This window comes from Phyllostomus hastatus, unplaced genomic scaffold (assembly GCF_019186645.2).
Source record: "Phyllostomus hastatus isolate PE091 unplaced genomic scaffold, TTU_PhHast_1.1 phas_contig_148, whole genome shotgun sequence".
NCBI lineage: Eukaryota > Metazoa > Chordata > Mammalia > Chiroptera > Phyllostomidae > Phyllostomus > Phyllostomus hastatus.
In genome coordinates, this window is record NW_025333607.1 from 5,692,799 (window position 1) to 5,711,401 (window position 18,603).

The 18,603-nt window shown below is 54.1% G+C and overlaps 1 protein-coding gene across 3 annotated transcripts in view; it reads right to left on the reverse strand.

The window, feature by feature from the left end:
- Positions 1-18,603, reverse strand: part of DISC1 (DISC1 scaffold protein) — a 262,910-nt gene that overhangs the window by 52,770 nt on the left and 191,537 nt on the right. For all 3 annotated transcript variants that reach the window (XM_045817203.1, XM_045817186.1, XM_045817193.1), the window contains one exon: positions 11,600-11,660. In XM_045817203.1, the coding sequence (XP_045673159.1) occupies positions 11,600-11,660 (61 nt within the window). The remainder of the gene's footprint in view (positions 1-11,599; positions 11,661-18,603) is intronic.

Here is an 18,603-nt window from a genome sequence, read left to right on the forward strand (position 1 = left end):
TCAGGTAAGGGTTTAAAAAGAACATTTGCTCCAGAAACTGGAGAGAAGGAAAGGTAGTGTCCCCTGTATCCTGGCCTCGTCCCCTCTCGCAGGGGTCACGGCACCGGGAAGGGCGTGCAGGGAGCCAAGGAGGGTCGCGTAGACACTGGACACACACACTGCTGAGTAAAGGCTGAAACATCTTTCAAGTTACTCCACAGGCTTTTGAACCTACGGAAGAAGACTCCTATGTGCATTGCTGCTAGTGTTCGATGTTATCACAATGCTAAACTATACTGAGAGGACCCGGCAGAGAAATCACTGGTTGACAAAACGCAGTGTGACGACGAGTGTAAACCAACGCCGCCGCCCTTCTGATTCTCTCCAGGGCCTCCTCGGGCCCTCGCCACGGGGCTTCAGAGGACAGGCGTGACCGCCGGACTGCCGTACAGGGCTCTCCTTTAGGACTCGCGTGGCTGTGAGGAGACGGGTGCAGCGACGTCGTTAGTGGATTTGCATTGGGTTCGTCTGTCATGCTTTTTGGGGACCTGAACGTAGGGGTGACATTGATTTTCACGACTTAAGAAGAAATACCAATACAGTGGTCCAATAAAAAGTGACCAATCATAGTGATTTTAAAGGCTGTCGAGTGAATGCGATGTGGCTGTCAGGGTTTGAGTGTCACTGTGTCGTGGCTGTCTGTGGACGCCCACTCTGAGGACAGGCGGAGGCTGGCTCGGGCCACCCAGGGATCCTGCCCTGTCCACCCCAGACCGCGAGTCCCTCCTGCTGTCCCTGCCCCTGCCCCCGCTGGCTCTGTGAGCTGGGAAGACGGCAGCTCGAGAGGGCACGGCTGCAGCAGACACCACACTGCAGACATCAACACCTACGTGTACGAGAAAAACAGTCGCTGCTGACGCAGAACCGCAGTCACCGCAGCCGCAGCTCTGAGAAAGGTAGCGTCAGTGGGGGGTGGGGGTGGGGGCCCACGCCGTGACTCGCCTGCCAAGGACTGGCAGCTGCTCTGCTAGCCGTGGCCCGTTAAGCCCTGAAAGCACTAAGTATTGTCTCGCTGCTACTGTGATTCGGACAGCTATGACGTTTAAAACGGCTGCCTGGCTTCACCCCGAATCCGACAGTCTCATGGGGAAGAAAACTCGGCCTCTGCTGTCCTGGGCATCACAGGGGCGGGGGGGCGGGGGTGCACAGCTGCGGGGTGGGAAGCGCACCTGAACACGCGGTCATCCCAGGTCTGGACGCAGGCTTGGAGAGGCGAGAGGAACGCACTGAGTCCCTAGGGGCTGTTGGGGATGTTCGTGACGCACAGCCTCCATGGCCGCTGTCCCCACGTGGAAACGAGATCAGCGTCCGTGAGCCACGCGATGCGGTGGGTTTGGGTGATGCTGGGGAGCCATTCCCGACTGAAATAACTCCCAGACCAGCAAGCACTGTGCTGGGAACTGCTGCCCGCAGACTCCGAGTCCAGTCACGGCTGTCTCCCAAACGTCTGTTTCTTCTTCCTCAAAGAGTAGACCCGGACCTGGTGAGCCTCCCAATCCCCGACACAACAGTGGCCAGGACCCACCCCGGGAGAGCGGTGGGGCAGCCTGCGGAGGGTGCCGAGAAGGCCCAGGAGGAGGACGCTGAGCCCCACATCGAGGCTCACACGGGGCGCGGGCCCGGGGCCCTGGAACTGCACACGGCCACCGGTCTGCAGCAGCTGATCTGCTCCCGCCTAAACCGGGCAGGCGGTCTCACTCCCTTCCCACACTCGGGTTCCCGCAGAGCTGACGCCTCAGCAGGGACTCTGGGGGCCTCGGACTGGCCCACCCACTCACCATTTTCTCAGCCCGCCTCCCAAACCCTCCCATATGGAAGCACGGTGGCTGTTCCTAAGAGCCGCCCTTGGAGAGGAGCGCACAGGCTGTGCAGCCGGATGGCTAGTCCATCGGCTTCCGCGAGTTCGTCTCCCAGGGTTCGAACCTCTGGATATTGTCCCTCCGAGTCCGAGGGAAGCATCCCCGAGACAGAGGCCTGGCTCCCACCGCCTCGGCTGCCAGCTCGGGTCTGCACTCTGGCGTCCCGGAAAACAAAGGCGGGGCCTGGTTCGATCCGAAGTCGTGCGGATACTCTGGACCAAACCCCTCCAGGGGCTGGGATTCCGACTCAGGTGCAGGAGTACAGAATCAGTGGAGACATCCTCCACGTGAAGCCCGAGCCCAGGCAGGCAGGAGGGCGGGGCCACTCACGGAGGGAGCACCTCTCCCCTCACGCGCCAACGAGCCACACAAACGAGCCTCCTGGCACCCCAGCAGCACTCGGGAACAATTTCCACGCAGTAACTACAGGAGTCCACAAGCGCCATCATCAAAACAAAAGTAACTTCCACTGAACTGCAATAGATCAAGAAAATGGTCGAGACAGAATGTCAGTTAGGAGGCAGTCTGAGCTCACCTCCAAAGCGGGTGCGTGCAGCGGCAGCAACAATGTAGCTGTCGCAAAAGCCCGGCTTCTCTCCGGCCTCCAGTTCGCTCCCGCTCCTGTTTGTTTACGGGACAATAGAGCAATCGCTCAGTCCAACTGCTTTGTGCACCTGTCACAAGTCCTCATCTTGGTGACTCTTCTCCTTAGTCCACTCCTTTTATGGTTTCTTTTGGGAACTTTTTTTTTTTAAGAAACACAACTGAAAGGCCCTGTTTCTGTGATGAATGGGAGCTACGGAATTATCTTTTGAGGCTTAGCATACAATTCAATCCCGTAACATTCTCCCGACTCAAGAAATGTCATCTTTGCATCCGCCACAACGGAAGGAAAAACCTGTGTTCTGCCTGAGGCCCTGTGATAAGGGACTTAGGGCCCACCCTGGGGTGGGCTCCATCCACAAAGACGGCCCAGCACAGTAAGCGTCTGACACTCAGCTCTGTCGCTAAGTCCCCGCAGCTGTTGCGTGAGTCAGGGTGGCTGGGGGTGCAGAGGGGGTGGGGGAGGCGCAAGGAGCAAGCTGAACCAGAGAAAACACTGTGCGTAATATACTGTCTAACCCCAGCTCGAGCCTGCTGCTGGGCTGTCACCTCACTGTCCGTGACAAAGGGACACCGCGCAGAGTCCTACAGGTGACCACACACACCAAGTGGGCATGGAAGAAATTCCACCAGGAGGCCTCCTTGGGTCAGTCCTGCATCTGAAGCTAACGGGTTCCACCATGTTCGCAAATTAAACCATTGTGCCACCCGGACGGTGCTTTCTTGAACTGTCTTCTCCTTTTAATTAACGAGAGATCGGATATCCATCTGCCTACTGGGGTTTCCACTGATACAGCAATTAACTTTTCTTTAAGATTTCTCAACTCCCGCCCCAGCTGGTGTGGCTCAGTTGGTCGGAGCACCATCCTGTACATCAAAAAGGTCAGGAATTCAATTCCCAGCCAGGGGCGCATGCCTGGGGTGCGGGTTTGGTCCCCAGTCGGGGCGCCTGTGAGATGCAACCAATCAATGTTTCTCTCTCACACAGATGTTCCTCTCCCTCTCTCTCTCCCTCTCTCTATCCCTTCCCCTCTCTCTGAAATCAATAGACATGTCCTTGGGTGAGGATTTAAAAAAAAAAAAGATATCTCAACTCTCTCCCCGACTACATCAAAAACCCTCAAGCAATAATGGTTTCTTTTGAGTTTGTAAAAGTCATCTTAGTTTGGACATTCCCTATCCATCAACTATCATTGACTTTTCCAAAGGCGGCAGGCAACCTTGAAACGTGCGTGCTCGGAAGCACACGGGCACACCCAGGGGACAGACAGTGGGCGCCCGGGCTCACAGAGCGTGGCGGACAAGACCCCCGAGTGACTGCCCCCCTTGGTTCCGTCTCCCACGGCGACCGCCACCCCACGTCCTGGCGCCTCCCAGACGAAACGGGACGGAGAGCGATCCCTCGGCATCTCGCCGGGATGCAGGCCCCCTCCGAGTCGGCTGGTTTCTTAACTGATCTCAACAGACAGAAGGTCTTATCGCAGCTTCAGGCAGACACACTTGGGGTTGATGGGCACAGACCCCGGAGTCTGCTACCACGGCCTTCTGTTCTACATAACTGTCAGTCTCCTACTTTCTCCTCCGTCCGCCCACGTCCTGGTCGCCCCTGTCTCATCTGTCACGGGCTGCTTTTCCACAACAGCACCACCTCCAACCACATGTTGTAGTATCAGTGACAAAGGAGAGGATGGCAGGTGACTGAGACCTCCTGGCCGCACGCATGCTTCTGCTACCGTAGGCAGTTACCTGGTTATGAACAAGAAGGAGAGCAAAGGCAATCAGACGTGGCATTCAGCAACTGGGAGTGTACGTGTCGACCTCGTAGCTCGGACCCCGCAACCGACAACCTGGCTTCTGCTCGGACCGCAGCGCTCTGCCGCCAGATTCTCCCCACCGCCCTTGGTTCTTGGGCGGGGGGGGGGACCTCTCTCCTCTTGGGAGCCCCTCACCACACAGGCCTCGGGCTTTCTGTCTTCTTTCCGTCAACACACCCTTCTCTCTAGGGCAACATTTTCACTTCCTCAGAGGAAAATATCAGAGGGAGAAAAGCAATTTTATGGGAGTTCCTTTCCCGCAAAATGTCCTGCCTGCAATTGACATGATATGTTATCCTGGGCTCCACAAAGTGCCCAGATGGGGGGCCTCGGAGCTCCGTGAATCACAGCAGAGGTGGTGATAAATTCTTCCCAGCCCCTGAGCTCTCGCCCCCATGCGCTGGGGTCTTTCCCAAAGACTCTGAAAACCAGCCAGATGGGTTCTGAAGCCGGAATTCGGCTCCAGGAGCCTAGCCATTTGGTCACAGAAACCCTGGGAGGCACTCGACCTTTGTCACAGACATTAACAAGAAGTCAATTACCTCGTTTCTCTCCCTTCCCACCCTCTGCGGGAGGTGCTAATAGCTGACCACAGCGCGGCCAGCAGAGCACGGCCAAGTGCTTAGATAGTCAACACAGTTTCGGACCCTTAATGGAGGCTGTTAGCTGCAAACACACATCTCTCCCTGCCCCCAGAGTCACCGGGAGGGGAAGGGATTCTCTCTGGATTTATCAAATAATTGGGGTTTTTTAATGTAGATTTTTTTTGGTTTCATAATGTTCATGGTGCCATAGCTGCTAAGGTAATAATAGCCAGCATTTATTGAGCCCTTATTATCTATAAGAAACATTTTTCTTAATCGATTATTGGCCCATTTGAAAGAAAGGAAAGGGAGTCTTGAAGTGGTTTCTTAACCCGGTGACAGCCCACAGCTCGGAAGTGACCAAACTCAAATGCAGACGATCTGATTCCAGAGCACTTTAAATGTAAATGTCTCGGCCCTGACCGGTGTGGCTCAGTGGGCTGCGCGTCGTCCTGCAAACTGAAAGGTCGCCAGTTGGATTCCCAGCCAGGGCACATGCGTGGGTTGCAGGCCAGGTCCCCAGTTGGGGGCATGCGAGAGACAAGAGATCGAAGTCTCTCCCTCTGTTTCTCCCTCCCTTCCCGTATGAATGAATGAATGAGTGAATGAATGAATAATTTTTTTTTAAAAAAAGACATTTACTGCATGCATTAAAGAAATAAGTAAATAAATGTGAACGTCTCAGGTTCTCCACAGTTGTCAGGGAGAGATTCCGTGTCTGTTTGAGGGTTGCTGTTTTTTAACAGTGACACCCAGGAGGGCGCCCCTTTCACACTAGCTCCTGCACCTGGGCCGCTGCTCAGACGTGTCAGCAGGGGTGGGGGTGGACCCCATCCCTTCGTGAACCGGACAGGGGCCAGGTAGGATTGGGGTGGCAGCTTCCGTTCTGGCCCTGAAGACTTGCCCGATGGGGGAAACGGGGGTTTTCAAGTGGGCTGAGCACTCTGGACACAAAACCCATCATTACTGAACATTTCAGGGGGAAAAGTTCTCTCCGAACAAATCTAGTTACTGGAGTTCTTCCAGAATGAAAGAATCACAGTGAATTGTGAGGCAAATGCAGACCTACGATATTTATTACAGATGAAATCAGTTACATGTACATTTAAAAATGTTGTATATATCAGTCCTCCTCCATTCAGGGCCTAGGACAGTATATCACTGTGGTGTGAGTTAAGGGCCCATATAAACGTTACCAATATTTTCCCTACCCTGTTTTTCCTTCTTTTTTCTGCTCTTTTATAATTCATGCCGTGTTGTTACCTTTTATGAATTATTTTTCTTGTATGTATGTGTGTTTCTGTATTTAAGCATTATAATCTCAAGTATGCTTAAGGTTTTCAGTTTTGAGACAAAATAAGGTTAAAGTTAAATGGAAATAATGGTTGCATATTACATTAATGATTATGTAGAACACTGTACAATTAAATGCTGTACATTTTCTTATCTGTTCAAATTGCAAAATAATAAGGTAGTTAAGATGATCGTTTCTCCTGGAAAATTACAAATGGCTTCGATATTCGAAAGTGGACAAATCTAATCATGGAAATTTTCATGAGAGCTCTCGTGTATATGACATGTAGGATCGATTTATTTAGTTTTAGAATGGAAATGCGGGCTTGCTAAAAATAGCTCTGTCAATCAACCAGTGAATGAAACCACCGTGCACTTCCTGTGTGTGAGGACGGAGCCCTGAGCAGACAAACGAGGTGACAAGGGGAGAACACAGACGGATGAAGAGAAAACTCCTGTCAAGAGGAGGCGTGATTGACGGGCGGGAGAGGGAAACGGAAGCCCAGACGGGAGCCGGCAGGGGCCACCAGGGAATCCCCGTGGGCCGCGTGGCCTTAAATGGACTGTGAAGGATGCAGTCTGGACACCAGGTAAGGATGAAAACCAGTGATGCACTTCCCAGTCTCTGTCTCCTGAAGGTCTCCTTCCACTACTGAGAGAGGAAAGACAGAGAGACAGAGACAGACAGACCGAGCTAGCTGATGGACGAAAAACAAACAGCCCCCAGCGGGGGCGCAGGGAGGTGGCGCCCAATCCAGGAAGAGAAAGAGAGAGAAGAGCTGGGAACCTCTGTCTGCCTGAGAAGCAGACACACCTCGGAAAGGGGTCATGGCCACGAGGACGCGGTGAGGAAGGCTCTGAGCCCTCCGTGCAGAAGCGAGACCTGGGGGGAAGCCATGACGTGCTTGATGACACGTCGGGAGGGAGAGGAGGAAGGCCTTCGTCAGCAACAGAACAACAACTGAAAACAGGAGAAACCAGTGGCGGCGTCCACGCCCGTCTGCTTTCCTTTCCTTCGAGCCCAGGGGGCGGGGTTCCCACGGCAGCCAGTTGTTCGTCTGCGGGCTCCCACTTCTCACGTTCACTTCCCGCAACAGCTTTTGAAACAAGTTCAATGGGGGTTGAGAATGGGTTGTCCCAGGTGCCCAGGAACTTCACAACGACCTTGCACAGTCTGGAAGAACGAGCGCAGGTGAGGCACTCATGCCGGGTGGCAAGGGCGCCTAGGAGGACCGTGAGCGGGCACTAATACAGTCGCCCGGTTGCAGAGACGGGTGCAGTGAGGTGGGGCGAGGCCAGGAGGCTGTGAGATTATGTAACGAGCTACAGATGTGGGGAAGGAGGGCTGCCCCCGAAACAGGTGGGGGAGACAAAGCCATAAAGCGCCTCTCCCCTTTGTAGAGGGCGAGCTGGAACGTATCTTATTGCATGTAACTTACAACTCAGATTTTTTTATCAGTCCATTATCTTCTTGAGAAAAAGGTGTACCTGCCCAAGTTTTGCTGTTTCCCTGCCTCTCACTGGCACAGAGAGCTAGTAAGCCAGCCTCTCGCCAGCTTCCAAGTCTCTCCCCAGCAGTAGTTAGACACTAAAGGAGACAGGGCTACTCTCTGGTCCATGCAATGCATCGTTACTAACAGGAATCTTCAAATAGAATGAAGTGTGTTTACTTTCCATTGCAACTGCGTGTGTGTGTGTACACACAGTATATCTACATATATAGGTTTATACATGTATATCTATATCTAGACTTATTCTCATGTATGTTTTATGCAATAAAGAGTTATGAGTATAACATCAATTCAGAATTTTACTATTCACCTATTTATAATTATGCTCGACTGAACAGGTATCCCGAGTATGTAAATAATGTAACTGAGATACTTTTAAGAGCATCAAATATTTGGCAGCTTTAACATTATTTGATAGTAAGTAAAATTATGGTTTTCAAAAATAGGTTTTGAAGAAAAACTTCCTGAATCAGATTTAAATGCATAATTTGGATTATGAAAAGGCAAATCTAGCTGAAACAGGTACTAAGAGCCCCCCTTTGCTACTGGCCCCCCCTTTTGGTTTACACTTCGTGGGACACCCCTCTGAAGCGCTGCCGGCATCGGACCACCCCAACGGTCCGACTCCTCTGACTTGGCTGGGAGAGGGTGGGGCGCGGAGCCCTCCCCGGTGCGTCTCAGCACTTGAGTCTCCAGTCTCAGCGCGCTTCGAGATAGGAACAAAGTTACTCCCGTCGGTTCCGTGTGTCTCCAAAACCACGACTGGCCGGACCCAGGTCTCCCTGGAGCACAGACGGCAAAGCGTGTCTTCTGCAACCTTCCGAGGGAACACGCGCGACCCGCTCAGCTCTCGCTCCGGTCCTCCTGAACCCCCGGAGGCCAAGCGATGCTCCCGACGGTGGGAGCAAACAGCCAAGCTTCTCCTCCACGTCTATCACCTTCGCTTTAGTCGGCATCTTGCAATGTTAATTGGGCTGTCAACTACGCTGCGAACTGCACCAGGTGCTAAAAGCAGTTCCTGTGTTTCAAAGAAGTTGTTTCTCTTGGAAGGAACTGGGCCTGGGACGGGATCGTGCAGCCAGCACTGCTCGGGCCTGCGGGGAGGACGGGGCTGTCTCAGGAGGGAGCCCCTGGCCGTTCCCACCGCTGCCCACATCCGGCCTGGCCTCCTGCACTGAGGCACCCCGAGAACCGCCTGCACGCACCCCAAGGCGCACGCACCCTGTGCCTGCTTCTCTACCTGCTGCCGGAGAGGCTACGGAGTGGGGCTGCCTTTTCTCCTCTCCATCCCAGCGCGTCTACCGCACTGGCTCAAAGCAGTCGGAGCCAGGCCTCCTACAGCCTGGCCGAGCCACGGAGAGGCCCTCAGGGAGACGGCTGTAGGGTGGGCCGGCTACCTCCTGGTCACTGAGACTCTGCTGAAGGACCCTCAGGAACGAATGTCTGAGTCGCACATCCGCACGGCTGGAGAGGCAGCGAGACAGGCGGACGGTGGTGGGAGAGGAGACTGGGGTCTCTGAGTTCGTAGCATTCGCTGGTTCATTTATTGAAACATTCATTCAGCACACACTTGACGGGCGCCCCATAACACTGCACAGTGCTGTCTAATCACTGAGGATGCATCTGGACGGGACAGACGCCACCTTTCATGCCTGACCCGAAGCCCCTGGACAGCAGGGAGAACAACTCAGTGCAAGCTCATTACACAGTTTCAGGGAGTCATGGGGGGCTTCAAAGAGGAGGCATCCCAAACATGAAGGATGAAAAGGGCTTAGACAGATGCAAGGCTGCCTGGGTGGAGCTGGGAGGGCCCAGCAGGGCCCGTGTAAAGCGGGGTGGGCGGTGAGAGCAAGCGCACCTGGACGCAGGCCAGTGCCACAGGGAAGCAGACCTTCCTGCAGGTTGCTTCTAACTCCCACATAATGGATTGAACCACGTGAAACTGCCATTTTTCTATATCCAAAAAGGTCTAATATCAGTAATTTCCCATGGTTCAGCCTAACATCCCCCTGGATTATATCTCCTGCCCAGTTCCTTCTGAATTAGAAGGAAACACAGAAAAAACACAGCAGCATTGAGAAACACAAGAGCGTTGGGACCCCTGGAGCCAGGCAGCGATGGATGACACTGAAGGACACACAGAGGTCCCACGAAAGAAAGCCACGAGCCACGGGAAGGCGTCCAGGCCTCTTCCTCAGGCCGGTGGGGATGTGCAGGCCGGTGTGCATTTTCAGATGCTCCCTGCAGACCAGCCGGAGAAAGGGCAATGCTGCAGACCGGAAACATAAAGAGCAGCTATTCCCGCTCCTCATGAGGGAAGACAGGCCCACCGAGCACGGGTGCAGGCACGAGGACACGAACTGACTCTAGGCGGGAGACGAGGGGAGGGAGAGAGCATGAGCCCGTGGTGCGAGGGTGGCGGACCAGGTGCACGGTCATGGCTGGACACCCAGCGGGAGGAGCTGCTGGGAGGGAAGGGGCGCAGCCCTGGGCCTGGAGGTTCCTTCAGTTCGGACGGTAAGGCCAGCGAGGATCAGAAGAAGCACGAGGCCAAGGGAATCGAGGCAGGCTGATGTCGGCTACCAAAGTCCTCCAAGTTCAGGGTTTAACAAAACCCAAACACCGACCCAAAGGCCGTGCCTGTCCTTCACGCTTACAGCATGGGAAACGAAAGGTGAACGTGTACCTGAAGTCAGGTAGGTGATAATGCCCAAGCTCTTCGAGCCTCAACCTGCTGCCCAGTAACCCCGTGGAATGCAGGGGGCGTACGGTGCTTAAGGCTCAAAAATGGGGGTCGGAGTTAAGATCTACAGGGACATGCAGACATGTGCCTCGGAATGGGAAAGGCGGACGCAGACTCAGAGCAGTGCACCTGGCCCAGGTGAGCTCCTACTTTCCAAGGAGGAGAGGCACTTCCTTAGTGGCCACCTCTTACCCCACAGTCTCCACTGACCGCCTTTGTCATAGGCCCTCCCCGCGTCCGGGGAGCCGAGGCAGGGAGGTACCGGCCAGCGGTCGAAGGACTTCCTTTCCAAGCATTAGAATAGACCCTGCAGCACCTGCGTGCCCTGCAGAGCAGAGCAGAGCTCAGCAGGGCAGCCCGCTCGACCTCTCGGAAGGGAGGAGCGATATTTCAGCAGACAGCGTTATCTCAGCAGACAAAGGTCTAAGGCACAGCCCACGTAAAGAGTTCTCTAACAATCTCCAAAGCAGTAGCAAAACAGTCTCCACGAAGCTGGACGCCGCCCGGGGAGGCAGCGGCACATCTTACACGCTCAGGCTTGTTTCCTTAATGAGAAGCAGGTCCTGGTGGCCGGGCTTCACTCTCAAAGGGACGCGTCCGCAGAAACCAGACACGTCCTGACGGGCCGGAGGGCCCCTGACGTGCCTCACATTTGAATACCTAATTGGGTTACAATTTTTTTTTGCAAAAGCAACCAGGGATTGTCACGCTGGTTTTGAATTAGGATTCCAAACAGAACCTAAGATGTGCGTCCTCATATCGTTCCCAAGTACGCAGAAGCGGGGTCAGAATCGTAGGACGTAGCCCCTTCCGACAAGAAAAAGAAAAACACACCGTGGTGCGCAGCTTGAATCTAAGAAACCAGAGAAGGTTCTTTTTTCTTAGAAAACACGGAAACTATCTGTGATCTCCCCCGGACACTTTTAAACATTTCACTCTATTTACTTTTTATAAGAGCAGGGCTGGGGAGGGGGTGTTTGGGTGTCGCCTGCCTCCTTCCGTTACAGGATCCAAAGGACTCCTTTTTCGTGTTTTCCCTCGTTAACCTACTACAGAAGTCGGCTAGCCCTTTCCTTCGCTCTCACTCAACACTGTTAGAATACGGAATCCAGGTGCGTCGTGGCGTCCGCAGTGAAGGCATCGCTCTCCTTACCTGCGCAGTTTGTCCACGAGCACGTCCATGTACTTCACAGCCTTCTCCTTCATGCTGGTTTCTGCAAAACAGAAACCCGAAGTTGAGGCAAAGCTTGAACAAAGCCCAAAACTGCTCAAAGGCCAGACACCGAAGGCTCTCGGCCAGGCCACTGATGCTGATGAGACCCCGTGTTTGGAAAACACTTGAACCCACTGGAGTGGCTGCCTGGAGTGACTGATGCGTGAGGCCCCCCCGTCTCCGCAGCGGTCAGAGGCGGGGCCCGGCCTGCAGCCGCCCTTGCCCTGAAGCTTCTAAAGGCAGCGCATCCGGGCTCTGGCACGGGCCCCTTACGCTCCATGCCTCTCCCCTTTCCCACCGGGCAGTCGGGAGCTTGGCTGCAGGGTATGGGAAGGAGAATGCGAGCAAGGGACAACTCCCTTCCTGTGGTAGCAAGCGACGGCAGACCCTGTCCCTGGAGAATGACAGACCCGGGGTCCTGCCAGGGAGACAGTGATGGCCCGGCTCCCAGAGCTGTGAGTTCGGCTCCTACTCGAGCTAAACTCGGTGCCTCGCAGTCACCAAATGTGGAAAGAATGGATGACTGTTATGGCTCAACAGACCAAAGAGGCTCTTTACTAGTACAAAACGATTGGGTGTTGGCCTATAACTCAAGTGCTTGGAGCGCCATCCCAGTACAGCGAAAGGTTCCGGGTTTGACTTCCGGTCAGGGCACATACCTAGGTTGTGGGTTCGATCCCCATTTGGGGTGCAAAGGAAAGGGCAACCAACCCCTGTTTCTCCCTCTCCTCTCTCTCCGCTCTCTCTCCTCCCACTAAAATCAATAAAAACATATCTTAGGGTGAGGATTTAAAAACAAGATTTGGTGGATTGGGGGCAAGCTCAGATTCCCTGTTTCCCCTCTGAGCAACGAGAGGGTCCTCCTCTCCCGGTGGTCACTGATGGGCTGTCCATGTGAGCGCCCGGAAGAGCCGGCGACAGCAGACACGTCTCCCTCAGATGGCGGTTGTAATTATTGATGTTGTTGCCATTTCTATAATTACTGTTATTATTGCTATTATGGTATTTATCATTATTTCGGTTCCGCTCTTCAGCCTCGAAGATAACTGATGCTGAAGGGCCCGTGGACACTAGGGCTGCGGTGCATGGAGAGCAGAAGCCACGCCGCCTGCCTCTCAGCCCGGAGTCTCCGTCCGGGCCTCTCGGGACCAGGGCCCTGTTTCGGTCAACACGCATGGGGTGGGGTGCGGGACAGACCGCAGCCCACACAACGTGTTCCGTTGACAAATCTTCATTGTCACCAGCATCCCAAAGCTGTCCCCGTGAGCCTGAGGAAGCAACTACCAAGCAGGACCGTTTTCAGCGTAAACAAGGAAGACGGGAGAGTGTCAAGTGGAAGCAGGAAACCTCTAGCGAGGTTTCCTGGTGCCACTTGTTGGCGTAATAAGGGGGCAGCAACATTCGCCGGGATAACCGTACGGGAAGCGAGTGAGTCCCAGGCAGGCTCCACATCAGACTGACGGAAGCAGTGATTCCTGGGAGCCTCAGCCCCAGCGTCCTCACCGCATGCGGACAGCATCACGAGGTCCGTGCGAGGCGACCTCAGGTCTGACAATGGAAGCCAAAGGGCACTCATCAGTTCAGCATTAATCACAGATTTTATCCAGTGTTATTGGATTGTTCTAAACAAAGGTAAGTACCAAGTGAGGCCTGACTTCACTTTACAAATATAAGTCATCAGACTTCAAAGATCATTATTCAAGGATCAATACAGACAAGATTAACTCTCATTGGTAAAATTTCCCAGAAGGAAGATGTGAAAGACAAAGGAAACTTTTTAGAATTCCAAGAAATGTTTGAACCTAGTATTATTCCTTTGTTTGAGTCAGTGAAAGAACTTCTGTTTATTTGGGTGATTAAACCATGCGCAGAGCCCTGGCTAGGTGGCCCAGCTGGTTGGAGCATCGTCCTGTACACCAAAAGGTTGCTGGTTCAATTCCCAGTTGGGGTGCATACGGGAGGCAGTCAATCCATGTTTCTCTCTCACACCAGTGTTTCTCTCTCTCTCTCTCTCTCCTCCCTTCCCCTTCCTCTCTCTCTAAAATCAATAAAAACATATCCTCGGGTGAGGGTATGCATGGAGATGCAGTAGTAAAATAGTGTAGCAAAGCCCCAGGGAAGTCAACAACATAGAAAATTGAACTTGCAGTTGGACTATCTTGGTAGGTGGGATGGAACAAGGTTGTGTAGGACCACAAAGCTAGCGGAATCAGCTATGTGAAGGGCCACGTGAGTCAGATTTTACCCCAAAGGGCAGAATGGAATCACCAGCCAATGAGCCCCTGTGGTACCCAGGAGATCTTGCTGTGGCACTGGAAATCCACTGTGAGGACATACATGACACCACAAATGACACCACAAATGACACCCACGTAGCAAACAGTGCCCATGTGTCAGGTGCGGTCCCGAACAGTGACCAATAGTCATACCCACACAGCAGCTCTATTATCATCCCCATTTCACAGCTGGCAAAACCGAGGGCCAGCCGAGTCACACAGCCGGTGAGGGAGCGTGCCAGAGCCCACTGCCACATGACACAGAACTTCCGTTTCCAGCAGGAGCTCGGGAAACACACGCTGAGTGAATGCACATGAAGCTTCAGCCACCAGCAAACTGCAGCAGGTCCTCAAAGGCACAGTGAGTTCAGGAGAGGCCACAGACCGTGCTGTAGAAAGTCGGAGCTACAGGAAACACTCGCACTTGCAAAGAACAGCCTTCAACAAATAAAAATCAAATTGCATGGAAGCTGCAGAGAAGCATGCAACTAACATACCAGCATAAAATAAGTGACCCCTGTGCAAGAACGGCAAAAATAGATATAAATATATGCAGGTATATAAAAATATAAATACATATATATGCATACACACACACATTAAGGCCAAGGTGATTTCAAAGTTGGATATGATGAGAAAATGATTAATAATTTACTAAGCCTTATTTTCATATCGATTCACTCCTCCTAATGAGATGCCAAATTCACATGGCTTTGCAAACACATTTTTATGTGCATCTCAGATTTATCTCCAGCATTTTTCTGCTGTCACTGCACGTGGCGGTCATTTAGACAGAATTCTCTACAGAGAGGGTCCCCAAATCCAACAGGACACAGTCCTGCCCAGGCTTCAGACGCGTCATTGTAAATCATCTGGGGCCGGGACCAAAAAATAGACCACCGCTAAATTAGCCATGGATTCGCTGGTCACCGGGGTCACCGTTCAGGGAGCTATTAATTCTCTCCTTCCCTCTGTGGCTGATAAGAGATGTGCAGAGAGAAGACAAATGGCCAGGTACGGGCCCGCGGAATTAATGAACGGCGACAAAGAGCAGGCCTCTCTTTGGGGCTGTGAGTGTTCTCCCTCTTGCGTTCCTCCAGCGTTTCTTCAACGGCCACCGCGGGCCGGGCTGTGCGTTAGCGCGCTGGGGCCGCGGAGGGGCCCTGAGCACGGAGAACGCCAGGTTCGCTGACAGACAGCCGCACACACGGAGGAGTGGCGAAAGCAAGGAGGTCAGTTCAATGACAGAAACTTCAAGCAGCCGTCTTTCCGTGAACGAGGCAGAAAGAGATTCCGCCCAGCTCGACAGGGTTAGAAAACGCCCCCAGAGGAAACGACTGAAGTGGGGATCTTAAAGGATTTTCCATGCGGGCTGGAGCCGGAGGAGGCGTGGATAATCCAAAACAGCAGTTGCACATAAAGTAAGGTTTGTGTTTTAGAATATCAGGCATTTAATGTCATATCATTTTACCTCCCCCATAATTTCCGAAGCATTTTCCCCTAAGCTTACATCTTCATCTTATTCGATGTAGTGCGTGAAGCCACGGCTGAGGAGGGGGTGGGGGGCGGCTACAGGAAACGCTGGGCTGGTGCAAAGCACGGGCTCCGAGCTTCCAACGCCACTGGGAAGCGGAGGTGGAAATTAACTCCCCCATGCAGATCTCTTCCTCTGAGTGACGTGCGTGCGAGGGCTGCGTTCTGGCCACTTCACGTCACTAGAGGCACAAAAGGGCAGAGAGTGGGGAAGCCCTTTCAACCGGGAGCATCCTCACAGGATTCAGTTGTCCGTAAAGACAGCCAAACCAATTATGCTGAACTACGTTTGCACTTCTGCTTCCACCGATGTGCCGTGTGACGGTGTGGGGCTGCGGCCCCCTCGGTGAGCCCTGCCCTGCTGTCCTGGAGCCCGGAGCACATCTCAGGGACTTGTCAATCTTGATACTCACTTCAGCAGAAACCGTGGGGCTTAGATGGGAAGAGACGGTGGGCAGGAGGCAAGGAAGGAGCAGATAAGCTCCATCAGCTTTAAAAACACTTAACGAACCATGAGCGCTTATGCTACACAGCAGACACAGCCCAGGTTCCGACTCCTCCGGCCGTGTTTGTCGCCAGTTAATTGGGCGGCATCTGATACAGTGATTCTCACTTTCCCGGTCAGACCTGCTCCTGCATGCAGTCTCCCCGTGCCCTTGAAGCGCACAGCCTAATACATCAGCACTATTCAATGACAAAGAAAAACCGAGCACATGGTGAGGAGAGCAGGTCAGGGAAAAAAGCCGACGTTATTGGTTCCGCGCAGCCTCCCGCGGCAGCCCCCGACTCACGCGTCCCGACCAACTGCTCCGGCCCCGGGGAGGTGGCTACCTCTGCTGGCGCTCCTGGCTGAGTGCAGGGAGCTGAGCTTTGCTTTTCTGCCTTCTAGCACCTGTCACTGCAAGAGTTGTGACCTGTGGACTCAATGACAATGGTTTAAAAATTCCACAAAACGTCTCTTTATTTGTCTTGCCTGGGAGTGTTCTTTGATTCTTTCTCCTTACTTACTTCCAATGCACACATGCACGCACGCACACATCACATGTACACACACACCATACACACATGTGCTGCCTATGCCACACAGGTGCGTGTGCACGTGCATGTATCCACATGCACACATGCTGTGCACACGCGTGGACACGAATTACTTCTCCTCATACATTTTGATAGGAGTAGAATTTAGGACTTTGTTTTTAAAACGGAACACTGTTTTCTTCACCAGTTTGTGTTATAAGAAAAAGCCCGCACCCACACTTGACCTTCTTAAGCTAAGGAAAGGGAGCTCCACCAGCAGCCGACAGGATGCCTCCACATGCGTGCTTCATCTCATCCAGTTCCCACGGGCGCTGCCCAGGTCCCTTCCGAGGAGGAGGCAGAGGCTGAAGCCCAGGGAAGCTCAATGGAGGAGCGAAGAGAAAATGTAGACCCGGTTCGGCCTCATGCCCAAGTCCAAGTTTGCCCCAGTGCCCAGCACTGCTGCCCAGCTGTTGGGAATCACAGTCCACGACTACAGAGTCCACTGAAGGACTCTGTAGTTCAGAGGGCAGCATTTACGTAGTCCCCAGTGCAGTCTACACACGCAACTACTGGGCACCAAAGCGTCTGGGGCCCGACTGCCTGTCTGATCTGGGGGCATCGGCAGAAGACTCAGAGTGGGCTCAGGGGCAAGGAGCGACAACCAGGTTAAGCTTCTCAGATCTGCAATGCCGAGGTGTTTTCGTATTGCAGGCACTGTCCCCTCCAGCTGTGTCGACCCTAAGGAAACCGCCAGCCCAGGGCAGCCCGCTCCTTGCACCCAAGGCGCTCTCGGGAGGGAGCAGAAAGAGGCCCACCTCACCAATGGCCCTGCTGGCTGGTCCCACAGCACATCACACCTCCTACAGAGGGCTCAGCCACCCAACGGCCTTCCCTTCTGGGGTGCAACACCCCCCACACACACCCTGCCCCTGCCCTTTGGCACCCCATGCAGTGTTCACTGTGCCGGCTGAGCCTGTCCCGGACCACGGGGCGTGGACAGGAACCCATCAGGCCCCTTGCCCTGGGGCCCGCAGCTCCGCACTAACTGAAGAGGACCTTCCGCCTCCAGCACCAACACTGGAAAATGAGGGTGGGGAGCTGCCCGTGGCCACAGCTCACAGTGTGAGGATGAAGCTGGTGTTCGGAGGTCAGCAGAAGACAGGGAAGGAGAGTCCCAACAACCCAACAACGTCAGAGTCCTGGGCCCAGCACCGCTGCTGCCCCGCCCGCCACCAGGGTGTTCCCCCAAGGGCTTCTCTTCTCTGCCTGGTCAGGGGTTCTACCTTCCAAACCCTTAGAGCCCAGCATGATCCTGGGCTCAGAGAAGGTGCCCAGGTGCCCGGCACATCAGGCAACACCAGTTACAGGCCAGGTGCTGTGCCGGCCACTGGGGAAGCCACCATGAACAAGACCTGGTTTATTTCTTAAGGAACGGACAACCTGATGAGACAGAAACCAGGACAGACTCTCAGGACGCCAGTACTGAGGTCAGTGGAGAACGAGTCAGTGGTGGATGGAGGGGAGGTGCAAAGGCAGCTCAGCCCGGGGCGCAGAGCGGGGCCCCTGGGCCCCCTGGAGCACAGGCCTAGGAGCTGGAAGGGAAATGAATAGAGGACATGTTTCAGTGTCTGTTACAAAGCCAAGTGCAAGGGGAAGGAGAGGCAGAGGTATGACAGGAGGGAAGGGCTCAAAGTGCCCATCTTCAGGCTCTGTGGTCACCAGCCTCACTGAGCCACCAACTCACGCTCATCACTGCTCCTGGGGCTGCTGGCGGCTCCCAGACAGGGCAGACCCGGATGAAACTGCCTTCTGGGTGGGCTACGCAGACTTTCCCGACCTCTCACCGGCTGTGGCCGAGTCCAAAAGTGAACTGGCTTGTGTTTTGGTGCCAAACAGGGTCCGCCACTGCAGAGCGACCCCTCCGCCGGAGGCGAGGAGCCTGGAGCTGGGTTCCATTCGGGGTTCCGAGTGCAGGGCGGGCCTTTTCCAACCAGGGGACAGTACCTTCCTCCGAGGCCTGAACAGCGAGCTCAGCCCTGAGGCTCCAGCGCCTCCCCACTGGGCTCCTGAGCCAAAGCGGACACAGCAGGTCGGTAAGGTGCCCCCAAGAGGACA